Source organism: Chaetomium tenue, assembly GCF_020726465.1.
Source record: "Chaetomium tenue strain MPI-SDFR-AT-0079 chromosome Unknown F5144scaffold_4, whole genome shotgun sequence".
NCBI lineage: Eukaryota > Fungi > Ascomycota > Sordariomycetes > Sordariales > Chaetomiaceae > Chaetomium > Chaetomium tenue.
This window is the reverse complement of record NW_027117332.1, coordinates 1,780,650-1,803,954: the sequence shown is the minus strand read 5'-3', so window position 1 is coordinate 1,803,954 and position 23,305 is coordinate 1,780,650. Positions and strand designations below refer to the sequence as shown.

The following is a 23,305-nucleotide window of genomic DNA, read 5'->3' as shown; positions in this document are numbered from 1 at the left end:
CCCAACTCATCCATCATGTACATCCCGGCGCCGAGAATAACCCATCCAACCCTCTGTAACGCGTATTCATAATACAACACCGACCAACCTTCAAACCCGCCCAAAACCAACCACGTCTACCCAACCAAGCCCCCCCCTTAACAAACCACAGAACTACAGAACCAACCAAACCCGCATCACCTGCGACTCCCCGACCGGCGCACCCCCACGAACGCCGCATCACCACCAGCAAACCGATCCGGATCAACCTCCCTAAACCCACTCGACCGCCGCTCCACACTCCGCACCCTACTCCTGCGCCTCCGCGACGGGCTATGCTCCTCAATAACCACGACCTCATCCTCATCATCCTCATCATCCTCCCCACTACTGGAAACCACCCTCCTCGGCGGCGGCGGCCCCGCCCCGGCCATCCTCGCCCGGCTCACACTCCGCCTCCTCCTCTCCTCCTGCACCACCACGCGATCAAACTCCGACGGCGCCATCGACGAGCTCACCACCTCCTCCACCACCACCGGCCCGCCCCTCACCGTGACCCCGCCCCTCCGCACCTCCACCGTCTCCTTATGCTGATGCCGATGCCTTGACGACCGTCTCCGACTGCGACTACGCTGCTTCCGCCGGGTATACACAGACCCCGACCCCTCCGTCACCACCGTCGAGGTATCCCCGACCCCACTGCCCACCGCACCGGGATTGCCAATGTTGATGCACGTGTACACCAGCCACAGCAGCAGCACGAAGCCGGCCACCGCGCCGAGCGTGATGCCCGCGACGGCGCCCGGGTCGGGCCCGCCCGTGAGCGAGCCGTAGTAGGCCGGGATGGTGGTGGTGTGCGTGGGCGGGGGCGGGGGGTTGTCTTGTGGGTTTTGCCGTGGGATGATCAGCGCGTGCGCGATGTGGTTGGGGTCGATGGCGGGTGTGGCGGGGGGCGCGCCGCGCGGTTGGTTTTTGGGGGCTGTGGGCGGCATTGCGCCGGTTTTTTTTTTGGTTTTTTTTGAGGGGGTCGGCGGGCGGTCCGATGAGATTATGTGAGTTGGTGAGTTGGGTTTGGGTTGTTGTGTTGTTTGGGGACTTGCGTGTGTGATTCTCGGTGTGCGATTGATGCGCGTCTTCCACAGAGCAGTGGGCGGTCGTGGTTCGGGTCGCAAAGAGGGCCGCGCGAGTGAGTGAGTGAGCGAGTGAGCGGTCGCGCCGACAGGCCTCGAGGAGGGGTTTGTGCAACGACGGCGTCTAGACGGTAGGGTGTATGGGACGCCTCGGATGAGATGGCCTTCTGCGCGGCCGTCGAAAAAGGGGATAGGTTCTTGATAAGAAGCAATGCCTCCCCAGTTGGTTTCTCTCAAATGCGCCGAAACTCAAAAGCAGGCAACAGCAGAGACAACCGTTGGAAGCGCACCAAGTGTTGCGACGGCGGGCTAGCCAATCGCAGTCCCAGACAATTGTCGATGGATATCGCGGGAGCACAAATGGTTGGTTAAAAGACGTCCAGAGGGTTGCTTTGCTGTGGCCTGAGGTACGCGCATGCGGCCAAGCTGTCAATTCGGAAACTGAGCGATGAGCCGTGCCTCTGGTCAGTTGGTTTCATGGAACAATCCTCACTAGCAAAGCGCAATCCCGTCCACCCGTCCTGCGAGCGGCACGACATCGAGGGGGAGGCTGGGGAGGCGCTCCACTCAAGAATAAACACTCGAGGGATCTGGGAGGGCTTGGCACGGGAACTTGAATAAACCCTGCCCGCCCTGCCAAGCATCTCACAGTACGGGATATGACAGCACACAGTCACATGTACGCCGTCAAGCGAGGGAACATAATAAATAGCATCAAACGGTGCCATTGCCAACGCCGCTAACCATCATCAACAGGGTATTCGAACCTACCTGCCCACCAAGGGCAGATGGGTAACAGTAAAGGTATCCCCAGATTCCCGTGATTTTCATCATCATAATCCATCATGTCATCCAAACAACAACATCCCCTCGGTATACGCTGGGGTAAATCACACAAAACCCCGTATTGCCCTCATGGTCATCGGCTTCTTGTCCTTTTTGTCACCCTTGTCTTCTTTTTTATCCTTGCGCTCTTTCCGCGCCGCGTTTTGAGCCCCCCCTTAAAAACGCCGTCAGCAGCTGTGTCGATCCGAGTCTTCCAAGGAAATCCGACTAACCTCGAGGGAAACTTCTGTCGGCCTGCGGGCTTGTCGCCGGCCCACCAACGTCGCCAGGCCGGCCGTGTTGTGCTGTCGGGCTCAGCGGGCCATGCGATCCGGATCCGGGACCCATTGATGCCGACTCGGCCGGCGGCGGTACCGTGCTGTGGGACAGTTGCTCCGCGGCTTCCGGGTCCGAGGAGCCCCGCTGCCGGCTTCGGACTGCTAGCGGGCTTTTCCCCATCAGCGACGCCTCGCTGTCGCCGTCAGCTAATGGGCCTCGCTCGACCCCCCCCGCTCTCTGTTCGGCGTTGCACCGCATATCCAATAATGTTGATTCGAGGGTCGTGTATTTCTTCGTGAGCGCATCGTATTGCCTTTGGAGTGCCGTGTTCTTCGCCCGGGCTGATGAAAGGGCACTCTGGTACGCCGCGGCCACGTCGTTGGACGGCTTCTTCGTGTCTTCCTGGTGCGCCTTGGCCAGTTGCGCTTTCAATTCCTTGATTTGCGCCTGGTAATGGCCGTCTGTCTCGCGTAGCTGTTCCTTCAAGGCGGTAATCTCCTGCTCCACCTGTTGTGCCCGAGCCTCCGCGACGGCGGCCTCTTGCATAGCGATATCCATTTTCGTCTCCTTACCCTGTAGCTCCCGCTCCGACGCCGACAGTCGTGCAATCTCACTCTTGAGCTTCTCGATCATAGCTGTGCTGATGTCAACCGTCTCGAGGTTTTGTTCCGACTGCAGCCTCTTGTGCTCTGCTTCTTCAACGAGCCGGCGCAGGCTTTCACACTCCTCTTGCGCCTTTTTTAGTTGCTGGCCTAGGTCATTACCCTCCACGTTCCACTTTTTCTGCTCCTCGCGCAGGCCGCGCAGCTTGTTCGACAGGTCGCTCTCCCACTTTTTGGTCATGTTCCGCCGGTGATCGAACTCTTTCCTAATCTGCGCCTCGCCTCTCTTGGCTTCGTCCAGTCGCTGTTTCAGACTGCGGTTTGCCATCACAAGGTTTTGCGTTTCGGCTTCCGTGGCCGACACCCTGATTTGCCGCCGCCGTAGCTCACCCATGTGTATCATGTGCTGTTCTTTGATAAACCTCTCGTACTGCAGGTCGTTTATCAAGCGAAGCCTGTGGTGCTGCAACAAGGCTATTTGGTCGTTTATCTCGAGGCTGGATCCTTTGCGCCCCGACCCGTGGCCAGCCGTCTGCTGCAGCGGGCTCTTTTCTCCTCCTTGATCATGAAGATTGAGTGCTATTGATGGCACGCTATCGTTGGGAAGCGATTGTTGGAGCGCCGTTTTTACGAGGTCGCTGAAGCGACTCGTGTCTGGAGCGTGATCATGAGATGTTGACTGAGCAAGACCTGGCGGAAGTGTCGGGCTGTCATCGTCCAGTCCACGGTTCTGGGCTTCTGAGAACTCGTACATCGATGGCTGGCTTGACTGGGAGCCTCGGCGGAGCGACGGGGTATTAGCCCGGCGGATGGACATGGAGCTTATCGACAACGCTGGGTGCGAGGGATCGGTACGCGCCGGGTTGGTCAGAAGAGCAGAGTCGGACCCTTCTTGTTCGAGACCGTCACCCACGGCCGACCCAGGCCCGCCCGGGAGCGGTGTGGCCGGGCGAATATGAGCATTGGTAGGTGTTTGGTCTATGACCAAAGCCAGACAGTCTGCGAGGACCTCATCGGCCTCGCTCTTGATCCACCGACTGAGGTCCGTCTTCTCGGATTCGATGGTGAGGTTGTAAAAGTTTGGGTGCAACAAATGCTGCTTTCTGAACCGATCCGACCGGTCTCTGATCTCCACGGCCTGGACATCGATATCGTCGGCATTGTTCGCATGCCGGAGGTACCTCTGGGGCTTGCGAACGTAATCTAGGAAATTGATGGGATACAGGCCATATAAAAGGGTAAAGTACTCCGGCAGGTAGGAAAGGGAGTGGCCATCGTAATCAGGATCCAACAGCGACGTGTCCCAAGGCATTCCGCCTCCGGCCTCGCCGTTTTCGGTCCCCATCTCCGTGTGTTTTTGGGCAAAGTACGAGTCTCGATCCCAGAATAGCAACCGGGCGTAAATATTGAACAAGGTGGGGAGAAACGGGACGAGAGAACTGGGTATAAAGGGAAGGATCATGACCAAAGCAACGAGAGCTAGATTGACCGTCGCGGTGGATTCATCTTTCTGGAGGGAATGCAAGATGTTTCCGAACAGGGGGGTTTGTAGGATGAGGTGCAGATGCGGCGGGCCGCTCGAGACGAACGCGCAGAGAAGACTCAGGGCCGAGTTCCTATGCTCTCTTTTGACCACGAATTCGTTCAGGGCCGTCATGAAGCCCTTTGGGTCTCTCTTTCCGAACGCCATTAGGGCATCTTTGATCATTTGCTCCTTGAGGTCGGCTGACTGACGGAGACCCGGCTGCGCCTCGCGCGCCTCCATCCACCTCGCGAGAAGCCGGCGGACGAGGGGCGCCAAACCGTCTTCGTTCCAGGCCACCGGATCATCGTACTCGTCGGTCGAGAGGAGTTCAAGCGTGTGGTCCATCGCCTCCTTAGCCAGACCTTTCTCCTGTCCGACATGATCCAGCACTGGATCAAGTAGTTTGTCCCACCATTTAAAAACTCTTGCCGGCGTCCGGAGGCCTGGGCGGAGGTGCCGTAGGACCGTGAGAAAAGCAACGTATTTTTCAGGATGGTCCTGCACCGCCTTTTCCCAGATGGCCGACAACTCATCGCCCAACCGCTCACCGCATCCTTCGTCGGCCTTTTCGTGCTTCTCGAGGTAATTGACAATGATACCGTTTATCTCAGCGGGAAGGGGCAGCGTCGGCGCCTGGAAAAAGCTATTGAGGGCTTTGGCAAGGTCCTTTGTTGAAGACCTATATGCAAATAAGCGGTCAGGAGGGCAAGAAGCAGAAGCAAAGTTGCATTTGCACCACAGGCGGCCTGTTCAAAGGGGGTACTCCGTGGGGGGGGGACTTACCCGGATGAAGTCATCCTGATCGACACAGAGCGCGTATCATTGGATATACTTGGTAGGCGGGGGGTTGAGTTCGAGACGTTTCGGGTTCCTTTCGAATCGACAATTGACAGCCAGAAGAGCGATTTGGAATATTCACCGATATCGGTTTCTCTTTGCGACCGGGCGCGGTGCGTAATGCTCGGTCACGCCTTAAACTCGAGGCTGGGTGCTGTCTCGACACGACCGATTTTTCATCAGGGGTAACAAAGCAAAGTTCGAAGAAGCAGATATCAAACTCCACTGCCCTGTTTGGATTCCTGCGGTCCTGAGCACGCTAAATTGATGGGCCCCACCATGTGACCCAGCTCCAGCCCAGTTTACATGGTCAATGCCCAAAAACCCCGCACTAGAAGAGTAGGTGGGGTCAACCCCAGATATGAGGTGGGCCCGGATCGTCTGATGCATGGTCCGAGAAGGCAAGTCTAGGCACCATAACCGGCATGGCTGCCCCTCTTTGGCGGGGCTTCCTTGACAGCTCTCTCGTGACCTACCTGATCGAAGCCCCCTCCTCCAGTGAGCGTCAGGACACAAAACGAGCTTGTATCCCTTTCGAAAAGCGTTGGGCACACATCCCGATTTCCCACACTCTTCCAACCATCATTTTCCCAAGCTCAGCTCTCTATCTTGTTCACAATCTAGCGATCTAATCTGCTAGTTTCTACTGAACCAACACAGTACTACCATACTTCACTTACATCTCGTTTCATATCGAGAACAGACGTCATCAGACCACTCTCCCCCTCAAACCACAAACATCACAATACAGGTTGCCAAAGATGGCAAACAAGACGTCCGCAGTGGCAGATGAGCCAATTGAGGTGCTCTTTGCCCTGCATCCCAAGTTCAACCTCATGGACTTTGCAGGGCCCGTCGAAGTCCTGACTTCGTGCCTGCATGATGCGAAGGATCCCAGTGAGTGGCCGGAACGCGTCTTTGTTACCAACCCCGCACCTGCTCCTCGGTTCCACCCAAGCTCAGCAGTGAATGCCTGATGGTGCAGGCGAACATTACCTACTCAAGGGCCCCTAACGGCAGAACGCCTCGATACGTTTACCGTACTGACATGTTTTTGCCAACAGCCTCCAAGGCCTTCGAAATCACACTCGCTGGCGGCGAGCCCCAGGTGCTCTCCGAGCAGGGCGTCATCATCAGCGCCCAGGCCACTTGGAAAGAGGCCCACGAGCGTCTTAACGACTTCGATGTCCTCGTCGTCATCGGCGGTAACGCGGACGAGATTATCAAGCAGAAGGCTGAGCCTCTCGACCTCATCACGGCCTACGCCGAGCTTCAGAAGAACGACCCGAGCCGTGAGCGCACACTGCTCTCCATCTGCACCGGGTCCCATTTCCTGGCTCATCAGGGCATCCTCTCTGGCCTTGCTGCCACGACCCACCCGGACGAGATTACCAAGTTCGAGAACTTGTGCAGCCATGCGGTTGTCCGCCTCCTGGGCGAGCACACTGACGTCATGGAGGATGCCCGTTTCGTGGTGAACAACCTGCGTTTCGAACTCGGAGACGAGGATGAGAATCCCTACATTCGGCGCAAGTCGGATAGTGGCAGGCGCCCATCCAATGCCCGGTAAGTGGCCGCAGGAGTTGAGTAGCTCGCATGTACAACCAGCTGACACCACTCTAGGAAGGGTTCGATGTCATTCAAGGGCGCGTCGCGAAGGGAGTCAATCGCCCGCCGCGCCGCGATGCGCCTAGGTGGCCTCCGTGTCATCACAAGCGGAGGAGTGGCGGCCGGCATGGATGCGGCTCTGTATGTGGCTAGCATCCTGGTGTCGGAGGATGCCGCGAACGAGGTCGCTCGTGTCATGCAGTTGACCTGGACCAAGGGCATCGTTGTGGACGGTCTTGATGTGTAAAAATTTAGCGTGGCGTTAAGCTCGCGACAAGGCGTCGCGTAGCGGTTGAATTGGCTGTGGTTCGGTTAGAACTCGGCACCTAGGGAACACGGAATGTCAATGTTTGTGCTTTGTAATTGCCCGTCATTTGGGAGTTCTCGTGTGATCTCTACATAGTAAATGCACGGCCTAAAATGGAGCTAGTCGTACTTGTAGTGACCAAAAGTCGTATTCAGGGTTGGGCGGGGCACTCGCCTTGGCATTTCTTTGCCGCTGCCACCTGGAACGGCCCGATAAACCCGACCGGCCGCTGAAAATATCCAGACCGGGTCTCGGCTCCTGGTTGATGATCGCGCCGACTTTGTGAAGAAACAGCTTCCCGACCCTCGCCCAGCGCCGACGTCCCGGATTTCTCGACCGCAACCCCAGATTATAATCATGACGACACCGTTAGCGGCGGCGGCCGAGACGGTTACCAAACAACTCCCCCGCAGATTCGGCAACAAGCAGATCTTCCTGTACGAAAGGAGCCTCTCGATCCCACTTGTTAATGCCTTGTAAACTGATTCTAACTCTTTAATCCAGGCCGAATCACGTCGTTGCCTTTATCCGCCCCAAAGACAAGCAGCCGCCGAATCTAGCGACGTTCGTTGTCCCGCTGAATTTCAACAAATTCGACCTGCGCGATTACCTCTACCACGCCTACAATGTCGAGGTGACCTCAGTGCGCTCCTTCATCAACCAGCCAGCCCCGAAGCAAAAGTTTGTCGGCACAGGCAGGATGTACCGGCCGCGCTCGCAAAAGATGATGATCGCCGAGCTTTTGAAGCCGTTCGTCTGGCCGGCGCGGCCCGACGACTCAGAGCTCGACCAGTTTGACTACAAGATGTTCCAGCAGTTATCGAAGGAGAGGTCGGCTCAAGTGGAACAGCAGCGGAACGCGATGAGTATTCCCTTGCGGTCTCATGCCCCGGCGAAGGAAGATCGGGTAAGGTTGAGGAAACAGGCGGCCGACATTGCGGAGCGCGGGGAATGGAAGAACAAGAACGATGATGATGAATGGACAGAGGTGGATACCGATGTGAAGATATAAAACCCGAGGGGAGGAATTGGCGAACAGAAGGGGGCCGAGGCTTGCGCGGTGCTGTTACGATAGAGACCATGGCGTGAAAAAAATCGAGCCGCCGGTGGGATGTAATATACCATGCACACAAGACGTAAGGTAGCTTACGATGTACGATTACGATCACGTACCAGCATCCTCGTCATCTGCCTCGCCGTCGTCTGTCTTATCGTTGCCCTCACCAACAACGGTATCATCTCCCGCCTCCTCCTCACCACCTTCGACCCAGCACTCCTTCCTCTGAAACAACAAAACCTCATCCCCCCAAGCCCACCAGCCAGCCGTCAGATTCCTCGCAAACACCTCTAGCGCCTCATACCGCTCCGGCAGCAGCTCCTCAAAGAGGCCCCTCAGATTCGGCTTCCGCGAATGCACATCGGGCACCGCAACAATCACCTTCCCCTCCACCGGGCCCGTACCACTCCCATTCCCACTCCCCCCATCCCCACCCCTCTTCCACCCAATAACCAACCTCTCCCACGGCCTCCTCCACCGCGACTCAACCGACACAACCGGCTCCCCGCGACTCGTCACCTTCAACCACGTCCACTCCCCAACCACATCCACCCCCCACGCCGCAAACACCCCCCCTCCCCCACCAGCACCAGTCAACAACGCCCCAAACCTCTCCTTATTCGTCACCCACACCCCCACCAGCCCGCCCGGCTTCAGGCGCGACGCCACGGGCACGCGGTGCAGCAGCGCACGCACGGCGGCGGTGTCGGCGGCGGGGGTGTAGGCGCCGGCGCCGCGGCGCTTGCGCTTGGCGGAGCGGTTGGGCCAGGGCGGGTCGAGAAGCATGAGGTGGAAGAAGTTGGGGGGTGTGGTGGTGGTGAGGGGGCAGGGTTGGGAAAGGGAGGGGGGGGTTGGGGGGATGGTGGTGGGGAGGGGGTAGGTGGAGGGGGGGAGGTGGTAGTCTTGGGGCTTGTAGTCCGTGGTCGGGGGGTTGTTGTTTGTTGTCGCTGCTGCCGCCACCTGGAGAGTGGCACGTGGGCTTGTTGGAGACGGCTGCTGGTGCACCTCTGGGTTTGTCAGGATCCGTGGCAAGCACCAGGGCCCGTCATATGACGTATTGATCTCTTCCAGGGCGGATTCGACCGCCGCTTGGGTCATCAACTCAGCCACTTGCGCCGAGGGCGACGCAGTCGGCGGTTCGGATCCGCCCGCTTTCTTGGGCTCCGGGGTCGGGAAAGGGCATGCCGGGGGCAATGCCGAGACTAGCCTGCGGAGCTTGATTGGAGGGTCTCCATTCCCGGGAGTCAGCTGACTTGAAGGGACTTGGGCTTCCTCAATTGACCGTGGGAGGTCAAGTAAAACCACTGTCTTGCGGTCGTTTTGCCAGAGGATACTGGATGGGCTTGATGATGGGGCCATCTGATCGGCGGCCCTCTGGGTCGGGCCTGTTTCGATCTGGAACGACCCGCCTGGTGCGGAATGGTACAGAATCTGGGGACAGGAACAAGCATGCCAAGAAGGGACTGGTTGACGGGAGAAAATATGGACCCCGAGGAGTCGCGTGAGCCTTGGTTGGCCGCTTTTTACTTCCAGGGCCAAAGCTTGGCGGACCCTTTCCGTGCGATTGACAACATGAAAACAGAGACAAGAAAAAGAAGGGGAAAATACGAGTTAAAACGGTCTTTTACGTGAACAAGACTGAAGGACAGCGATAGTGACGGATTCTAAATGTTAGACGCCAAAAATAAATCAAAAATAATACAAAAATAATACATCAACATGCGACAAAACCGTGGGGGTGGTTTGTTGGCAGTTACGCTCGGCGCAGGCTTGCAGGAGCCAGCCGGGCAATCGGTAATCCTCGGCTTGTGGAGGCGGGGACCGGGCGACCGCTAAAAGCTCGCTTTCGAGCGGACAGAAATGACGTTTCGGGGTTGCGTTTCCGGAATTTTAACTCTCTTATCTCCATCTCTCCCGCAACTCGCGCCGGCGACTTTCACGCATTCTACGACGACAACGGCCCGAACGACGCATTCACCTCTTTAACTTCTACTTCCCAAGATCGACAAGATCGACAGACCGACTTCATCCCTGCGTGATGCACCCGTAGCGCGCCGGTCCAACCCATTCGACTCGTCTGAACATCCCTCACTCCCAACGGCGGATCGCAGGCCTCCCGGAGAGGGAAACCCCCCGGCTCTCATGAGTGCCCATGCCTCCATGCCGGGGGTCCTGCCCTCACACCGACCAAAAGACGCCGCCGATGTTCACCGGACACCGGTAGCCTCGAGGAAGGAGCCCGCCGTCTGCCCGACAGACGACGAGGCGCAAGTCCCGCGCAAGACGGCCAAGGATAAGCGAAGCTTCGATTATGTCTGGAGGTCCGGTATTGCAGGAGGCATGGCGGGTTGCGCGGTACGTGGTCTCGCCTGCTGGACGCCTTTGTTCTGCTCGAGTTACTGACATTTGTGTGTAGGCCAAGACGATTGTCGCGCCACTCGACCGAGTCAAGATCCTATTCCAGTCTCACAATCCACACTTTGTCAAATATACGGGTTCCTGGTATGGGGTTGGGCAGGCGATGAAGGATATTTATCTCCAAGATGGATCGGTCGGGTTATTCAGAGGGCACTCGGCTACCCTGTTGAGGATATTTCCCTACGCGGCGATCAAGTTCGTCGCCTACGAACAGATCCGCGCCGTTGTCATTCCCCGGAAGGAGAAGGAGACGCCGTTCCGGCGGCTCATCAGCGGTGCCATGGCGGGCGTGACATCCGTCTTCTTCACCTACCCCTTAGAGGTCGTCCGAGTACGGCTTGCGTTCGAAACAAAAAAGGAGGGCCGGTCATCACTACGGTCAATATGCAAGCAAATATACCACGAAGGGCAATTACGGAAATCAGCAGTATCCGCAGTCGACTCGGCCGGTGCCGCTGTTTCGACGGTTCGGGGTGCGGCAGCACCAGCAGTTGCGCAAACATCCGGGTTCATAAACTTCTACCGTGGTTTCTCCCCGACACTCCTGGGCATGGTCCCGTACGCCGGCATGTCCTTCCTCACCCACGATACCGCCGGCGACTTACTCCGCCTCCCGGCGATCGCTCAGTACACGACGCTGCCCAAGCCGGAAAACCACCCGGCGGGCAAGCCTGCGCCCCTCCGGTACTGGGCCGAGCTGCTCGCAGGCGGCGTCGCGGGGATGGTGTCGCAGACGGTGTCCTACCCGCTCGAGGTGATCAGGAGACGGATGCAGGTTGGTGGTGCTGTCGGCGACGGCCACCGGATGCGCATTGGCGAGACGGCCAGGTTGATCATGCGGGAGCGAGGCTTCCGGGGCTTTTTTGTGGGGTTGACGATTGGTTATGCCAAAGTGATACCCATGGCGGCGGCGGCTTTCTACACGTACGAGCGGTTAAAGATGGTGTTTGGTATTTAGACTACAGGTTTTCTTTTTTGTTTATTTTCCCGAAACACATGAGCGGCGTTTGGGTGGTTATTGTGTCACTTGGTTCAGCATCATTCGAGACAATAGATCCTTTATTCAGAGTTAGGTGGACGTCGGGCATCTTGTTGTGATAGGAAGCCGCGAGGTATTGCCAGCGTGATGTGCTCGATATTGCCGTTACGGAAGTTGAGGAGTGTCTTCGGAAAGCGGCGGCCGCCAGGTTTGGCCGCAATCAGGGGGATACCTGCCCTGACCCAAGGCGTGGTTTCTTAAGTCGGCATTCTATGGAAAGCGTACCGCCTGCTCTTTCGAATCGAGGTGCGGGAAATCTACGACAACTGCGACACACAACCAGCAGCAAGGAAATGGCTCGGTCTTACCTGGCCGCTCACAGTATACATACCATGGAAAGCAGAAGAACTCCCACCACCCCAACCTGCTAAGCACATTTCACGACAACAGCGAGCGCCGCCAACGTAGGGTATCAGCACAGCCACCGGAGTCTCGTCCCCAATAAGCAACTCACTCCAACCTAGGCACATCCCAAACGCTACACTCACCATGGGAGCAACGAACAACCCCCGGGGCCCCAGACCCAAACCCGAGGAAGACGAAGCCTCGCCCAACACTCCAACCACGACAACGACAACGACCACCACCCCCAACACCACCACCACCACGGCCACAACCAACACCCTCCCCCCACCCGTCCCGCAAAAACACCACCACCAAGCGACCGCCGACCCCCTGGCACACTTCCTCGCCATCCCGTGGACCGCGCGCCTGCTCACCGACCCCGCGGCGTTCGGCATCGTGGTCTCGGACCGGCGCCCCCTGGCGTCGGGCGACAAGCAGTTTGTGCGCAGCGTCCTGAGCAGCGCGACGACGGTGCGCGCGTGCGTGACGTTTTTTTTGCGGCTGCCGCCGCAGGGGGCGGAGAAGAAGGGGGTGGTGCCGGTGTCGAAGAGTCGGGCGTTGTTGCAGGGTGGGGGGCCGCGGGATGGGGAGGACCCGGAGAGGCCGTTTTTGCTGTTCAATGCGTTGTTGGATTTGGGCGAGGATTTGTGTGGGCATAAGGGGACGATGCATGGTGGCGCGTTGGGGGTGTTGTTGGATGAGACGATGTGTGCTGCAGCGGATAACCAGACTCGTGGGTTTCTCTCTCTCTCCCTCTCTGCGTATCTTCTGTTTGATCTGATGATGTGGGGTTGTTAACTTGGCGAGGTGTGAACAGAGTATGCGTTTACGGCGACCATGCACACCAGCTTCTTGAGACCTGTTAGGTTGCCCGGGCCGGTGATTGTCAGATCAAGAGTTGTTCGGAGGGAGAGGCGCAAGATTTATGTTCGGGGGACGATTGAGGATAGTGAGGGTGAGTTCAGCCGATTTCAACATGTCAGTTGGCAAATGACTAATAGACAAGTAGGAAACATCATGACGGAGAGTGAGGCAATGGTGGTGGACAAGACACCAAACAAGTCAGCCAAGCTATAACGATTAAGAAGGAGGCTATAGTTGAGGTAGTCGAGTTGATTGAAGATGCCGAGGATTCGAGCATCCCAGGTTAGTCAGTATATGGTAGCGGTTCGGTGCAATCAGTATCTTTAACTAGGCGTGCGAGGGTAATACATGAGGTAGTTATAAGTCCTAATCACAGCTCAAATGCGACGTTTTATTCTTTGTTGCCTCATGTTGAGAATTTGAACTCCTAAGTAGAAAGAGAACAAGGAGGGAAGACAGGAAGGAGGAGAGAGAGACGAGGGGGTTCCTGGGCTGTGATTGGTTTACCTTGTTGACTGTCCCACTCTAATACCAACCCCTGGCGGTCAGTGAATCAACGGCGCGCCAAGTTCCAGCGCTCTTGAGTGAGACGCGCCTTCACCATTGAAATCTGCAAAATCACCTTTTCATCCATTCCTTCATCACTAAACCACGGTCATCCGCAAAATATTCCATCTTGTTCTCTTATAAATAAGAAGCCATGGTTGGCCGGACAAACGCCCCTGCGACGAGGAAACGGACGAGGCAGCAGAACGAAGAGGAGCCTTCATCAACAGCAAAGAAACGCCGAACAAAGGCATCAGAAGAGTCGCCCGCTGATGATTCTGGCGACGGTCAAAAGGCTGAACCAGCGCCGGCCGCCAAAGGGACTTTAAGACGTGGCCGCAGTCCGAGAGCCACTCAAGCCAAGGACTCACCAGCGAACGCCCCCCCGGAGCAGCCAACACAGCCAAAGAAGGCAGCCCGGAATACCAAGAGCAAGGCCCAACCGAAAAAAGGGCAGGCTCAGGAGGCTGGTCAGAAAACCAACGTCTACGATGTTCCGGACTCGGGCGAGGATGAGCTCGCCACCGCGCCCGTGGCACCACGCCCAAAACGCCATAAGCCAAGCGTCGCGGTGGCTGTAGCAGATGGAGCCAAACCTGTTTTGGCCGCGAAGAAGGAGGAACCAGAAAAGAAAAAACGCGGCCGACCCAGCAAGCGGGATCGTGACGCGAAGGCCGAGGAGCAGGACGAGACCCCTGCCGCTGTAGCAGTTCCGGCAAGTAAAAAGCCAGCTTCGCGGTCGCGCCGCCCAGCGGGCCGTGATACCCCATCTTTTGATTCACGTCAAGAAGGAGACCAGGAAATCGACGGTGGCAAGGAGAAGATTCAACCAAAGATTGCGGCAAAGGGAAAGTTGGGAGGGGACGTCATACTACCGAAAGGTATCTTGACGCCTCAGAAGGGGAAACGCGGCGTTCAGCGGCTACAGAAGACCGTGGCTTTTGACAGCGGGGCTAGCGAAGACGTTTTGGACAGTTTAGCCGCTGCGTCACCGTCAAAGTCTGCCAGAAAGCGCCGCGAGGCGGCAGAGGCGGTGGACGAGATGCAGGTCGGCAGCCAGCAGCACGGCGAGGAGGAGCCTTCAGGGGAAGAATCCGAGGAAGAGGACGATGAAGTCTGCGCCATCTGCTCCAAGCCAGACTCCAAAGCGCCTAACGAGATCGTATTTTGCGATAACTGCGACATGCCCGTGCACCAACAATGCTACGGGCTAGCCGAAGTTCCCGAGGGCGACTGGATCTGCCGCAGCTGCTCGCAGGACGACGCGACCTCAGCCAATCTAGGCGGAGCTAATCTTACAAAGCCATCCGTGGTTGCACGGGAGGAACAGCATCCGGACATTCCGAACTTTGACCAACACCTCAGATTGGCGCAGCGGGTGTTGCTGGATCGCTGTGCCGGCAGGCGCCGGATCAAGCTCCGTGGTCAGGGCGAGGCTTACGAGAAGGCCTACCGGCTTGTGGAGCAGACCGTTGTAGCAGGCGAGGGCAACTCCATGATGGTGATCGGGGCTCGGGGATGTGGCAAGACTACCGTACGTTGTGTGGTTTCCTTTCGTAAGAGTTTTCAAGTTAACGAGTGGCACAGCTGGTTGAATCCATCATCGAGGATCTGTCAAAGCAGTATGAAAATCAGTTCCACGTTGTCCGGCTGAGTGGCTTCATCCATACCGACGACAAGCTGGCTCTGAGGGAGATATGGCGGCAGCTTGGCAAGGAGATGGAGGTTGAGGACGAGCTCGTGAACAAGGTAAGCCTTCTGGCTCCTAACACATAGGCTGTGTTGCTGACCAAGGCAGACTACTAACTATGCGGACACCATGGCTTCGCTTCTCGCACTTCTATCGCATCCTTCCGAGATAGCAGAAACCCAGGACGGGATGACGTCTAGGTCCATCGCCTTTGTGATCGACGAGTTCGACCTCTTTGCGACGCACGCGAGGCAAACCCTTCTCTATAACCTCTTTGATATTGCGCAGGCTCGCAAGGCGCCGATCGCTGTGCTGGGGCTGACGACCAGGATTGATGTGGTGGAAAGCCTCGAGAAGCGAGTAAAGAGCCGGTTTAGTCACCGATATGTCTACCTTTCACTGCCAAAAAGCCTCCCAGCATACTGGGACATCTGCAGGCAGGGGCTCAGTATTGATGAAGAGGAAATGGTCCAGGAGGGCATCGACCCGAAACTAAAGGGTCACGACGCCTTCTGGGGCTGGTGGAATGGGAAAGTCGATGTAAGCCCGCCCTCGACTCAGAGCCTCGTTCATTCCCATCTCGGTTTGCTGACCTATGGTAGTCAATCCACAAAACGCAGGGGTTCACAGATCACCTAGAATCGCACTTTTTCGGCACCAAGTCGGTCTCTGCGTTTTTGACAACATGCATCCTGCCGCTCGCAGCACTTTGTCCCGCAGCGCCTTCGTTGCATATACCTACTACCATGGCAGGGGTCGGTCCGTCGCTCGAGCCGCCGGACTCCAAGCTACACCTCCTCGGATCCCTCTCCGACCTGGATCTGTCGATGCTCATCGCGGCGGCGCGGCTAGATATTGTGGCGCACACCGACACGGTTAACTTCGCCATGGCCTACGACGAGTACACGTCGCTCATGGGCAGGCAGCGAGTTCAGACGGCGAGCTCGGGCATGCTGGCCCTGGGAGGCGGAGCACGGGTGTGGGGCCGCGGCACCGCAGGAATCGCGTGGGAGCGTCTCGTTGCACTCGGCCTGCTCGTTCCGGCGGCGGCGGGGGGCAGAGGAACGGCCGGGCTCGGTGGGCTCGACGCCAAGATGTGGAAAGTGGATGTTGCGCTCGAGGAGATTCCGCCGGCGGTGAAGCTAAACGCGATTTTGGCCCGTTGGTGTAGGGAAATTTGATCGGCCCGGTCTAGCATGGGTGGCCCGGACAACTGAATCCAACATGACCGACAACAAAACGAACGAGCCAACGGGATCTGGCCATCTGGCAGGAGGATGCGAGTCCTCGTCCTTGTCTCCCTGTCAACTTTTCTGATTCCAAATTTGCGGCGCGGCTGCCTACGATGATGAAGTGGGACGGCCGATCTTTTTAAGCTTCGGTATTAGTGGATATGCGACCGTTCTGGCCGGCCCCCAATCACACGTCTTTTCGCCTTTTAGCCTTGGATCCTGATGCACTCGAGTTGGTTGGTGGTGCTGACTCGCAGCAAAACGCGTGACGCGGGAGACGGGATACCAGGATCCGGTGGTTCAGGGGTGCTATTTTCGGTTGCACCGCCCACCTTGACCGCCCTCGACCGCCCTACTGGTTGCCATTCCCACGTGGTCAGGTCGCATCGCGGGAGCACAACCAAAGACATGCAGGGAGTGCGCCACAGCTAACAATAACCGGGGTGCAGGACTGGGCGCATGCGGTTGAGCCGCTGGGCACTGCTGTGTTCCCAGGACCACAACAAAAACAATTGGATTACTGTCGGGTTTGTAGGTATACATACAGCCTTGGCCTCGTAGGAAAGGGTCTCACTTGTTTTTAGACTGGTTTTGGTCGTCTTATGTTTGTTTTGTGTTACGATTCTTTGCTTCCCTCACGACTATTTCCAATACTCGGGAGGCTAGCCTTGGCCTACAAATACATCAATCCCAATCCTTCACTTACACAGACCCAGCCATGTCAAAGCGAACCGCCTTCACTACCGTGACGCCCCTTCCGGCGGGCATCACGCGCCAGAGCGTCCTCGAATTCCTCCACGATTACGAAGAGATGATAGACTTGAACCCCTTGGTCAAAGAGCGCCACCCGATCCCGCCTCCATCAAACGCCAGGCCAGACGAACAGCGCTGCCAGTGGTATTCTCTGACCGACAAGATCTCATACTTCCCCGGAATTAAGGGCGATGTCACTTACACATGCGCCTTCAATGATTTGCCAAATGGTCTTCAGACACACTGCTATGCACCAGCCGGGCTGAGTACGTTTTATTCCTTCCCCTTCCATTTCTAGTTGCATACAGGGCGGCAACTAATTATTCCATAGCAATCCGCGATAAATGGACTGTCGGCGGTTCTCTCCCAGGGGAGCCCCCACAACCTATCGAAGTGGGCCTTAAGGCGCCCTCATCAGGACTCTATCTTCGCGAAGATGTTGATATGCGCTGCAATGTAATCATGACGAGCTTTGTGAAGAAGACGCTTAAAAAGGCACACGCCGCTCTGGTCGACAGGCTGGCGTTCAAAGCCGAAATGGCGATCACCTGCGGGAAGAAGAGGAGTGATTCGAGCAGCAGAAGCGCCGTCGTCTCTCCCGTTCCAAGCATGATGTCGAGCATGGGCAGCACCGCGCCGAGTAGCATCAGCAGCATCAGCAACCAATACCCTCACCTAGTCGAATCCATCCCGACCAGCCGCCCCCCTTCCGTCGCATCCTCTGTGTCCTGCTACAGCGTCCAGAGCAGCCCGACGTGGCCACCAGCAACAAGCAGCCTCGGCACAAGCCCCGCGCTGTCCGTCTCCAGCCCTCCATCAACAGACGGCTGCAATCCCCAGACACAACACTCCGCAGCGCACATGCCACCACCATCACGCGCACCGCCGCCGCCACCCCCAGCATCCATCCCCGAGCTAAGCTTCGAACCAATATCCATCACCCTCTCCGAAGCGCCCGCCCCCGCCGACCCCGACACCCCCTTCCTCCGCAACGCCAAACCCGCCACCACATGCACCGAACCCGCCGTGCCCGTGCCCGTGCCCGTGCACACCCCCGAGCCCGAAACCCCCTTCCTGCGCAACGCCAAACCCGACCTCCCCGAACTCCCCGAACTCCCCGCGCGCCCCCTCGAACCCGAAACCCCCTTCCTCCGCAACGCCAAACCCAACTGGCCGCTGGCCAATAACTGGCCCCTCCCCTCGCCGCCCACAGCCCCATCCCAACAACAACAACCATGCCCCCGTCCCCGCCCCCGGCCCCAAACCCACCTCTTCATCCAGCCCTACCGTCCACCCCAGCCACCAGCGGCAGCAACAGGCTCGCCCGCAGCTGGGAGCGGTAGCAGGGTATCCCCGTCTGGTGACGGGCTGTCGGATGACGCGCTGTGGCAGGCGTTGGGCGGTGGGCGGTTGGGGGTCGCGAAGGGGGGGGATGCGGCGGGTGCGGGTGCGGGTGGAGTTGGGAATGGGGTTGGGGTTGGGCTTGGGCTTGGAGTTGGTCAGGGTCAGAATGCGAGCCATCACTACTACCATCGTCCGCAGTACCAGCAGCATGGCCGGGCGTGGAGCTATGGGGGGATGGTGCCGCGGTATGGGGCGGGGTATGGGTATGGGTATGGGAATGGGAATGGGAATGGGAATGGGAATGGGAATGGGAATGGGAATGGGAATGGGAATGGGAATGGGAATGGGAATGGGAATGGGAATGGGAATGGGAATGGGAATGGGAATGGGAATGGGAATGGGAATGGGAATGGGAATGGGAATGGGAATGGGAATGGGAATGGGCAGGCGTATAGCTCGGGACATTCGGATTATCCGCAGCTGAGCCCATATGATGATGGGCTGGGAGTGGGTGTGGGTGTGGCTGCGGCTCCCGCTGCAAATGGGGGGATGAGGCGCGTGAGCATGCCGCCGCCTTCGCGGGTGCCGGCGCGGGTGCCAGTGCCGGGGACGAGCGGGCACTAGGCAATGTTGAATGGGCCGCTTGTTGGCAACTTGGGCTGAGGGGCCATCTATGGCTTTGGGGAAGGCCCTGTTTTGCTGTGTTCTTTATTGTATTCATGGGCGGCTAGATTGTTTTTGGAAAGCAGAGTCGCGTTCGATACCCGGATTATATAAAAGTTGTGGTGTTTCAAGTCCTCTCTTGTCAATACACCGCCAAGTAGTTAGGAGTATGTTAAGGTCTGATAATCTGAGGGGCTTCGTATTGGAAATTGCAATGCTACAAAACAGTGACCAAGAGTGTGATACGTAAGTAGTCCAAGTCGGATCAACGGAGTTCCATCCTCACTTCATCACCTTCGCTGCGCTCTTGGTCCCTTTTTTGGTAGCACTCCCGGCCCTCTTTGCAATCCCCAGGCACCTCCTGACACCGTCTAGCATACACAGCCATGCCTCGAGCGGCGGCATATGTCGGGTCAACGACGGCAGTGGCGTTTATGCTCAATGGTGGCACCAGTCCCTCTCCCGGGTACAGCTCAGCCAAAGCATCCCGTACCGTTTCGAACAAGACCGGGTTTGTTCCGTTCTCGCCCCCCAACAGCACCATCCCAGGCGGCCGTTTCCCTACGTCGCTGGTCCGCGCCAGCCCGACAATGAGCGATCGGACGTGGGCCCAGTAGTCGGACTCGGAGGCGAACCCGTCCTGCGCATCCAGGCCGGCGCGAAAGTTGACAACCCTCGGACCTTCCGGTCTCCAGCGGGGGTAAGCGTCGCGCATCCCCTCTAAGGATGCATACAAGGCGTGCCCGGTGAGCGAGACAAACAGCACGCGATACCACGGCAGGTTGGAGGTCTCAAACCAACACTCGAAAAGGTCGGCGTAGGACGCGCAAAGTCCGTGGCCGTTCCCTGCAAACGCGGCCCGGGACTGGGTGGAGTACTCGGGCTGGTAGCTCCTGGCCCTCTTGTCGCCTAGGGCAAACCAGCTGCGCAGGCCCGCGTGGGATAGGGCGTCGGCCAGGTCCAGGGGTGTCAGCGCGGGGATGGACGGGTGCGTGATGGCGATGAGGTCTACCGCGGGGTGTGATGGGCCGAGGGTCTTGATGGTGGCCGACTTGAGGTCGGCGAGCAGCGAGGCCAGCACCCCCACGTCGGGAGTCGCGGGCCGGCCGCGTTGCTGGTTCCACCAGCGCCGCCACTTGGCTAGATGGCCTGGAGGTCCGGGGATGGGGGCATCGCCGAGGCGCACCATCAGTTCTTTGTACTCGGGAGTGGCCGGGACTTTTGGCCAGGTCGAGCACGGTTCCATTGTAGAAGTGCGCGACCGCAGTACTGTTTTGGTCAGTGATGAACAGGAAAATATGCCACAGATGAGCTTCACCCGTAGCTTGTTGTCAGATCAAAACCGATGCCCGGGGCATCGTGGACTGATGCGGGAACGCAGAACTTGCACCAGGGAGTCGGGCAGTCTCCGTGGAAGGCTGACAAAACCGGGAGTAACAATATAAACAGGGGGAGGAGGAATCTCGCGGGCGTGTACATGGCGTTAAAGGGCTAAGGACTCGACTGTGTGCGAAAATTCAACCTTGGGGGGATATTGGGAAGTCGAATGGACTTTGTTCCCGACGCCGAAGTTCCAACGTTCCCAAGTTCCCGTCTGCTGCAAAGTGCGAACCAGAGTTTCAGTGGTGGGCGGTTGGTGAGCTGCACTGTGACGAAAGCACAAACATAGATGCAGTGTAACGCTCTGTGTCAAGCAGAGGTGGTCAGTGCATTTGAGCAATGCAACGTCCTTCGCGTGTAAGTGGCTCTACTGTGTAGTTAGATGCCACATAGGGAGGAAGAGAGAGCATAAGAGGCATCTTCCCTCCTCCCACTGACCAGGTTGAACTTCATCAGCTATGCACCGCTTACAGACTCCGAGTCTCTCCTCGAGTCCTCCCCCTTTTTTGGTGTCTACCTCTTTCTTGGTGCCTCCCGTCCAAGTCAAGTCCTGATCATGGCATGCTCACCCGTGCGTCTCCTGCGGCCCGGCGCCCTCCAAATTGACGCTACCACGCCCTGCGTCCTGGAGATCAACATGCCCATCCCGCTCCCTTACCGCCTCGACCCGCTGCTGCCCGCGCCTCCCTACATCCTTGACGACAGGAACGACAACGACAACGGCAACGGCAACGACGCCGCCATTCCCGATGCCTTCCGTGACACCCATGTCCAGCCCCTTGTTCGCCGCCTTATCCCCCAGATCGCAGCCCACCTGTTCGGCTCGGACAGCTCTGACTCCGACCCTGACCATCCCGGCCAGCTTCTCTCCTCCTGGGACGCCAGCATTGCCAGGGATAAGCAGCACGACTTTGACTTTACCGGCTGCGGGTGGTGGCGCGACCACTTCGGCGTGGAACATCGCGGCCCCGTGCACGCATACAACGAGTTCGCCGACGCCATCGAGGTGCTGCACGCATTTCGCTTCTATCTTGTTCGCGGCGTCGCCGATGCCGCCGCCCTCAGGGCTTCCAATCCAAGGGTGCTGCGGTTGGATGTGGTGGAAGGGGATGCTGGCGGCTGTGGGTGGAGGCAGCAGCTGGGTCGGGAAGGGGGGGTGGCGTTTGAGGTGAAGGAATATACTGAGGCCATGAGGAGGACCTATGTGAATCCGATTGTTGCGTGGTTGATGGAGGAAGGTGAGAAAGATCGGGCGCTTGGTGCTTGGGAAATCAGTTGAATAAAAATACTTGGGTACCTGCCTTCGCCGAGGATCGAAGCTCGCCTTCTTCAGCTATCAGGGTGAGTACCAGGGGTTACTTGAGGCACTAGCAAGTCCTCAGCCATGAAATGTGTATCCCGCTTCAACACCCCACATTATCCATTCCCTTAAACTCACGGTATCACTCCAGTGCAACACGAAACAGACATAGCCCAACCAGCACACCAGAACCACCACGCAATCCCAAAAAGCAAACCAAAGAACCAACGAAACAAACCAAAACCAGAACCCCCCCCCCCCCCTTCCTCTACCACCACCTCTTCACCTGTACATACCCTCCCTCACAACAAAAAAACCGCCCCAACAACCCCCAACCCCATCCCAGCAACAACAACCCCATCCCAAACCGCAGCAGCAGCACCAGCACGAACACCAACACCAGCACCCGAGACATAAACAAACGGAGCCGGCCTCACCCCGCCCGTCGGGATGGCCAAAACACCCGACCCGCTCGGCGCCGGGCGCACCCCAGACGCAGCGACGGCCGGGGCGCCGGGCGGGTCGGCGGGTGGTAGGGGGAGTGGCAGCGGCGGGGGTAGGGTCTGGAGAGGTTGAGGTGGTTGTTGGTATGGAGGGGGGGATGGATGATGGGTTGGCTGGGTTGGTGATGTAGGATGTGAAGGGGGTTGGGGATAGATAGAGATGAGGGGGGACTCACGCTGGGATCTTTCGCAGCGTTGTTGACACTGCCGCCGCAACCGGTGTGGCCGGCGTGGGTTGCTGGCTTGTTCTGGTAGGGGATAATTAGCCAGTCTGTCCCCTGGGTCCTCGGGTAAGGCATAACGGAGGTAGACGTACGTCAGATATGCCGAGGTTGGGGTTCACGCCGGTGGTGTTGGCGCGGCCAACGTGGTGGCGGTAGTGGCCCTGAGCGGTTAGTTGTTGAGGCTGTTGGTGGCCATGGTGGGCTGTAGAGGCCGTAGTCGCGTCGGAGGCGGCCAGAAGGAGGAGGATATTGGTGATTGGCTGCATTGTCAAGACAAACTATACTGTTATGTAGTTGTGTTCTCCGTGTTTGCCTTGCGCTGGTGTGGTTGGAACAGAACGCTGAAAAGGTGCGCCGGGCTATCAAGGGATAGGAACACAGTACTTTGAGGGCTTTAAGGAGTGGAAGCCTGCTGGAGACAGAAACGAAGGGAGGTGAGTTAGAGAGAAGAGCCAAGAGTACTCGGGTAGGTTCCTGGGTGGCAGCCCAGGGGCGCTCCCGTTTTATGCCATATTCAACCGCCCTCTGGTATTCTCGCCAGCTGTAAACAAGATTCCCATTGCTCGCCCTACCCAAGGCGTGACCAGATTGCCATATCTGAGCTGCCTCGTCACCCGCAACATCCCAAAAAATGCTTGGCTGGGGCATGGCAGGCCGCATTCCAACAATCGCCCCGATAAGCAGCCCCTGTCTCACTCTTCCAAGGCATGTCAAGTCACCACATTCCCCAGGTCGTCACAGGTCGTTGTTGACACCGGTCAACTGATCCAATCGGGTGGTATTGTGTGTCTTTCGTCATTCGTGCGGACGCGGATCTCATGGGATCATCATAAACCAACATCAACCACACGCGCT

General features: G+C 57.9%; 12 protein-coding genes across 12 annotated transcripts; 7 read left to right on the top strand and 5 right to left on the bottom strand.

Annotated features, from left to right (window-relative positions):
- Positions 1-108: 108 nt before the first annotated feature.
- On the bottom strand, positions 109-1,224 carry F5144DRAFT_233166 (uncharacterized protein). The gene has a single exon (XM_066783261.1). The coding sequence runs from the start codon at positions 969-971 to the stop codon at positions 177-179; it is 795 nt and encodes a 264-aa protein (XP_066642976.1). The 5' UTR covers positions 972-1,224; the 3' UTR covers positions 109-176.
- A 561-nt stretch (positions 1,225-1,785) lies between these two features.
- F5144DRAFT_572319 (Hamartin protein-domain-containing protein) lies at positions 1,786-5,478 on the bottom strand. The gene is made up of 3 exons (XM_066788882.1): positions 5,124-5,478; positions 2,168-5,019; positions 1,786-2,109 (listed from the first exon to the last, which is right to left on the bottom strand). The coding sequence occupies exons 1-3, from the start codon at positions 5,135-5,137 to the stop codon at positions 2,000-2,002; spliced, it is 2,976 nt and encodes a 991-aa protein (XP_066642975.1). The 5' UTR covers positions 5,138-5,478; the 3' UTR covers positions 1,786-1,999.
- A 115-nt stretch (positions 5,479-5,593) lies between these two features.
- F5144DRAFT_572317 (class I glutamine amidotransferase-like protein) lies at positions 5,594-7,253 on the top strand. Its single transcript, XM_066788881.1, has 3 exons — positions 5,594-6,074; positions 6,242-6,743; positions 6,801-7,253. Exons 1-3 carry the CDS (start codon positions 5,939-5,941, stop codon positions 7,030-7,032), a joined length of 870 nt encoding a protein of 289 aa, XP_066642974.1. The 5' UTR covers positions 5,594-5,938; the 3' UTR covers positions 7,033-7,253.
- Positions 7,254-7,279: 26 nt separating this feature from the next.
- F5144DRAFT_572316 (mitochondrial 54S ribosomal protein uL23m) lies at positions 7,280-8,258 on the top strand. Its single transcript, XM_066788880.1, has 2 exons — positions 7,280-7,529; positions 7,597-8,258. Exons 1-2 carry the CDS (start codon positions 7,450-7,452, stop codon positions 8,102-8,104), a joined length of 588 nt encoding a protein of 195 aa, XP_066642973.1. The 5' UTR covers positions 7,280-7,449; the 3' UTR covers positions 8,105-8,258.
- F5144DRAFT_532847 (MT-A70-domain-containing protein) lies at positions 8,258-9,904 on the bottom strand (the record flags this gene model as incomplete). The annotated part of the gene is made up of 1 exon (XM_066786977.1): positions 8,258-9,904. Exon 1 carries the CDS (start codon positions 9,506-9,508, stop codon positions 8,258-8,260), a length of 1,251 nt encoding a protein of 416 aa, XP_066642972.1. The 5' UTR covers positions 9,509-9,904.
- Positions 9,905-10,309: 405 nt separating this feature from the next.
- F5144DRAFT_491252 (mitochondrial carrier domain-containing protein) lies at positions 10,310-11,525 on the top strand (the record flags this gene model as incomplete). The annotated part of the gene is made up of 2 exons (XM_066785849.1): positions 10,310-10,504; positions 10,566-11,525. The coding sequence occupies 2 exons, from the start codon at positions 10,310-10,312 to the stop codon at positions 11,523-11,525; spliced, it is 1,155 nt and encodes a 384-aa protein (XP_066642971.1).
- Positions 11,526-11,810: 285 nt separating this feature from the next.
- Positions 11,811-13,257, top strand: F5144DRAFT_233094 (HotDog domain-containing protein). The gene is made up of 3 exons (XM_066783260.1): positions 11,811-12,684; positions 12,769-12,906; positions 12,961-13,257. Exons 1-3 carry the CDS (start codon positions 12,096-12,098, stop codon positions 13,026-13,028), a joined length of 795 nt encoding a protein of 264 aa, XP_066642970.1. The 5' UTR covers positions 11,811-12,095; the 3' UTR covers positions 13,029-13,257.
- A 258-nt stretch (positions 13,258-13,515) lies between these two features.
- On the top strand, positions 13,516-16,232 carry F5144DRAFT_602607 (origin recognition complex subunit 4 C-terminus-domain-containing protein; the record flags this gene model as incomplete). The annotated part of the gene is made up of 4 exons (XM_066791223.1): positions 13,516-14,895; positions 14,949-15,110; positions 15,160-15,591; positions 15,654-16,232. 4 exons carry the CDS (start codon positions 13,516-13,518, stop codon positions 16,230-16,232), a joined length of 2,553 nt encoding a protein of 850 aa, XP_066642969.1.
- Positions 16,233-16,858: 626 nt separating this feature from the next.
- On the top strand, positions 16,859-19,156 carry F5144DRAFT_233088 (uncharacterized protein). Its single transcript, XM_066783259.1, has 2 exons — positions 16,859-17,302; positions 17,368-19,156. Exons 1-2 carry the CDS (start codon positions 17,002-17,004, stop codon positions 19,002-19,004), a joined length of 1,938 nt encoding a protein of 645 aa, XP_066642968.1. The 5' UTR covers positions 16,859-17,001; the 3' UTR covers positions 19,005-19,156.
- A 24-nt stretch (positions 19,157-19,180) lies between these two features.
- F5144DRAFT_572306 (uncharacterized protein) lies at positions 19,181-20,675 on the bottom strand. Its single transcript, XM_066788879.1, has 2 exons — positions 20,362-20,675; positions 19,181-20,312 (listed from the first exon to the last, which is right to left on the bottom strand). Exon 2 carries the CDS (start codon positions 20,287-20,289, stop codon positions 19,309-19,311), a length of 981 nt encoding a protein of 326 aa, XP_066642967.1. The 5' UTR covers positions 20,290-20,312; positions 20,362-20,675; the 3' UTR covers positions 19,181-19,308.
- Positions 20,676-20,793: 118 nt separating this feature from the next.
- F5144DRAFT_572305 (uncharacterized protein) lies at positions 20,794-21,995 on the top strand. The gene has a single exon (XM_066788878.1). It carries the CDS (start codon positions 20,980-20,982, stop codon positions 21,700-21,702), a length of 723 nt encoding a protein of 240 aa, XP_066642966.1. The 5' UTR covers positions 20,794-20,979; the 3' UTR covers positions 21,703-21,995.
- A 30-nt stretch (positions 21,996-22,025) lies between these two features.
- F5144DRAFT_602603 (uncharacterized protein) lies at positions 22,026-22,716 on the bottom strand (the record flags this gene model as incomplete). The annotated part of the gene is made up of 3 exons (XM_066791222.1): positions 22,026-22,286; positions 22,403-22,474; positions 22,543-22,716. The coding sequence occupies 3 exons, from the start codon at positions 22,714-22,716 to the stop codon at positions 22,026-22,028; spliced, it is 507 nt and encodes a 168-aa protein (XP_066642965.1).
- Between the last annotated feature and the right edge of the window lie 589 nt (positions 22,717-23,305).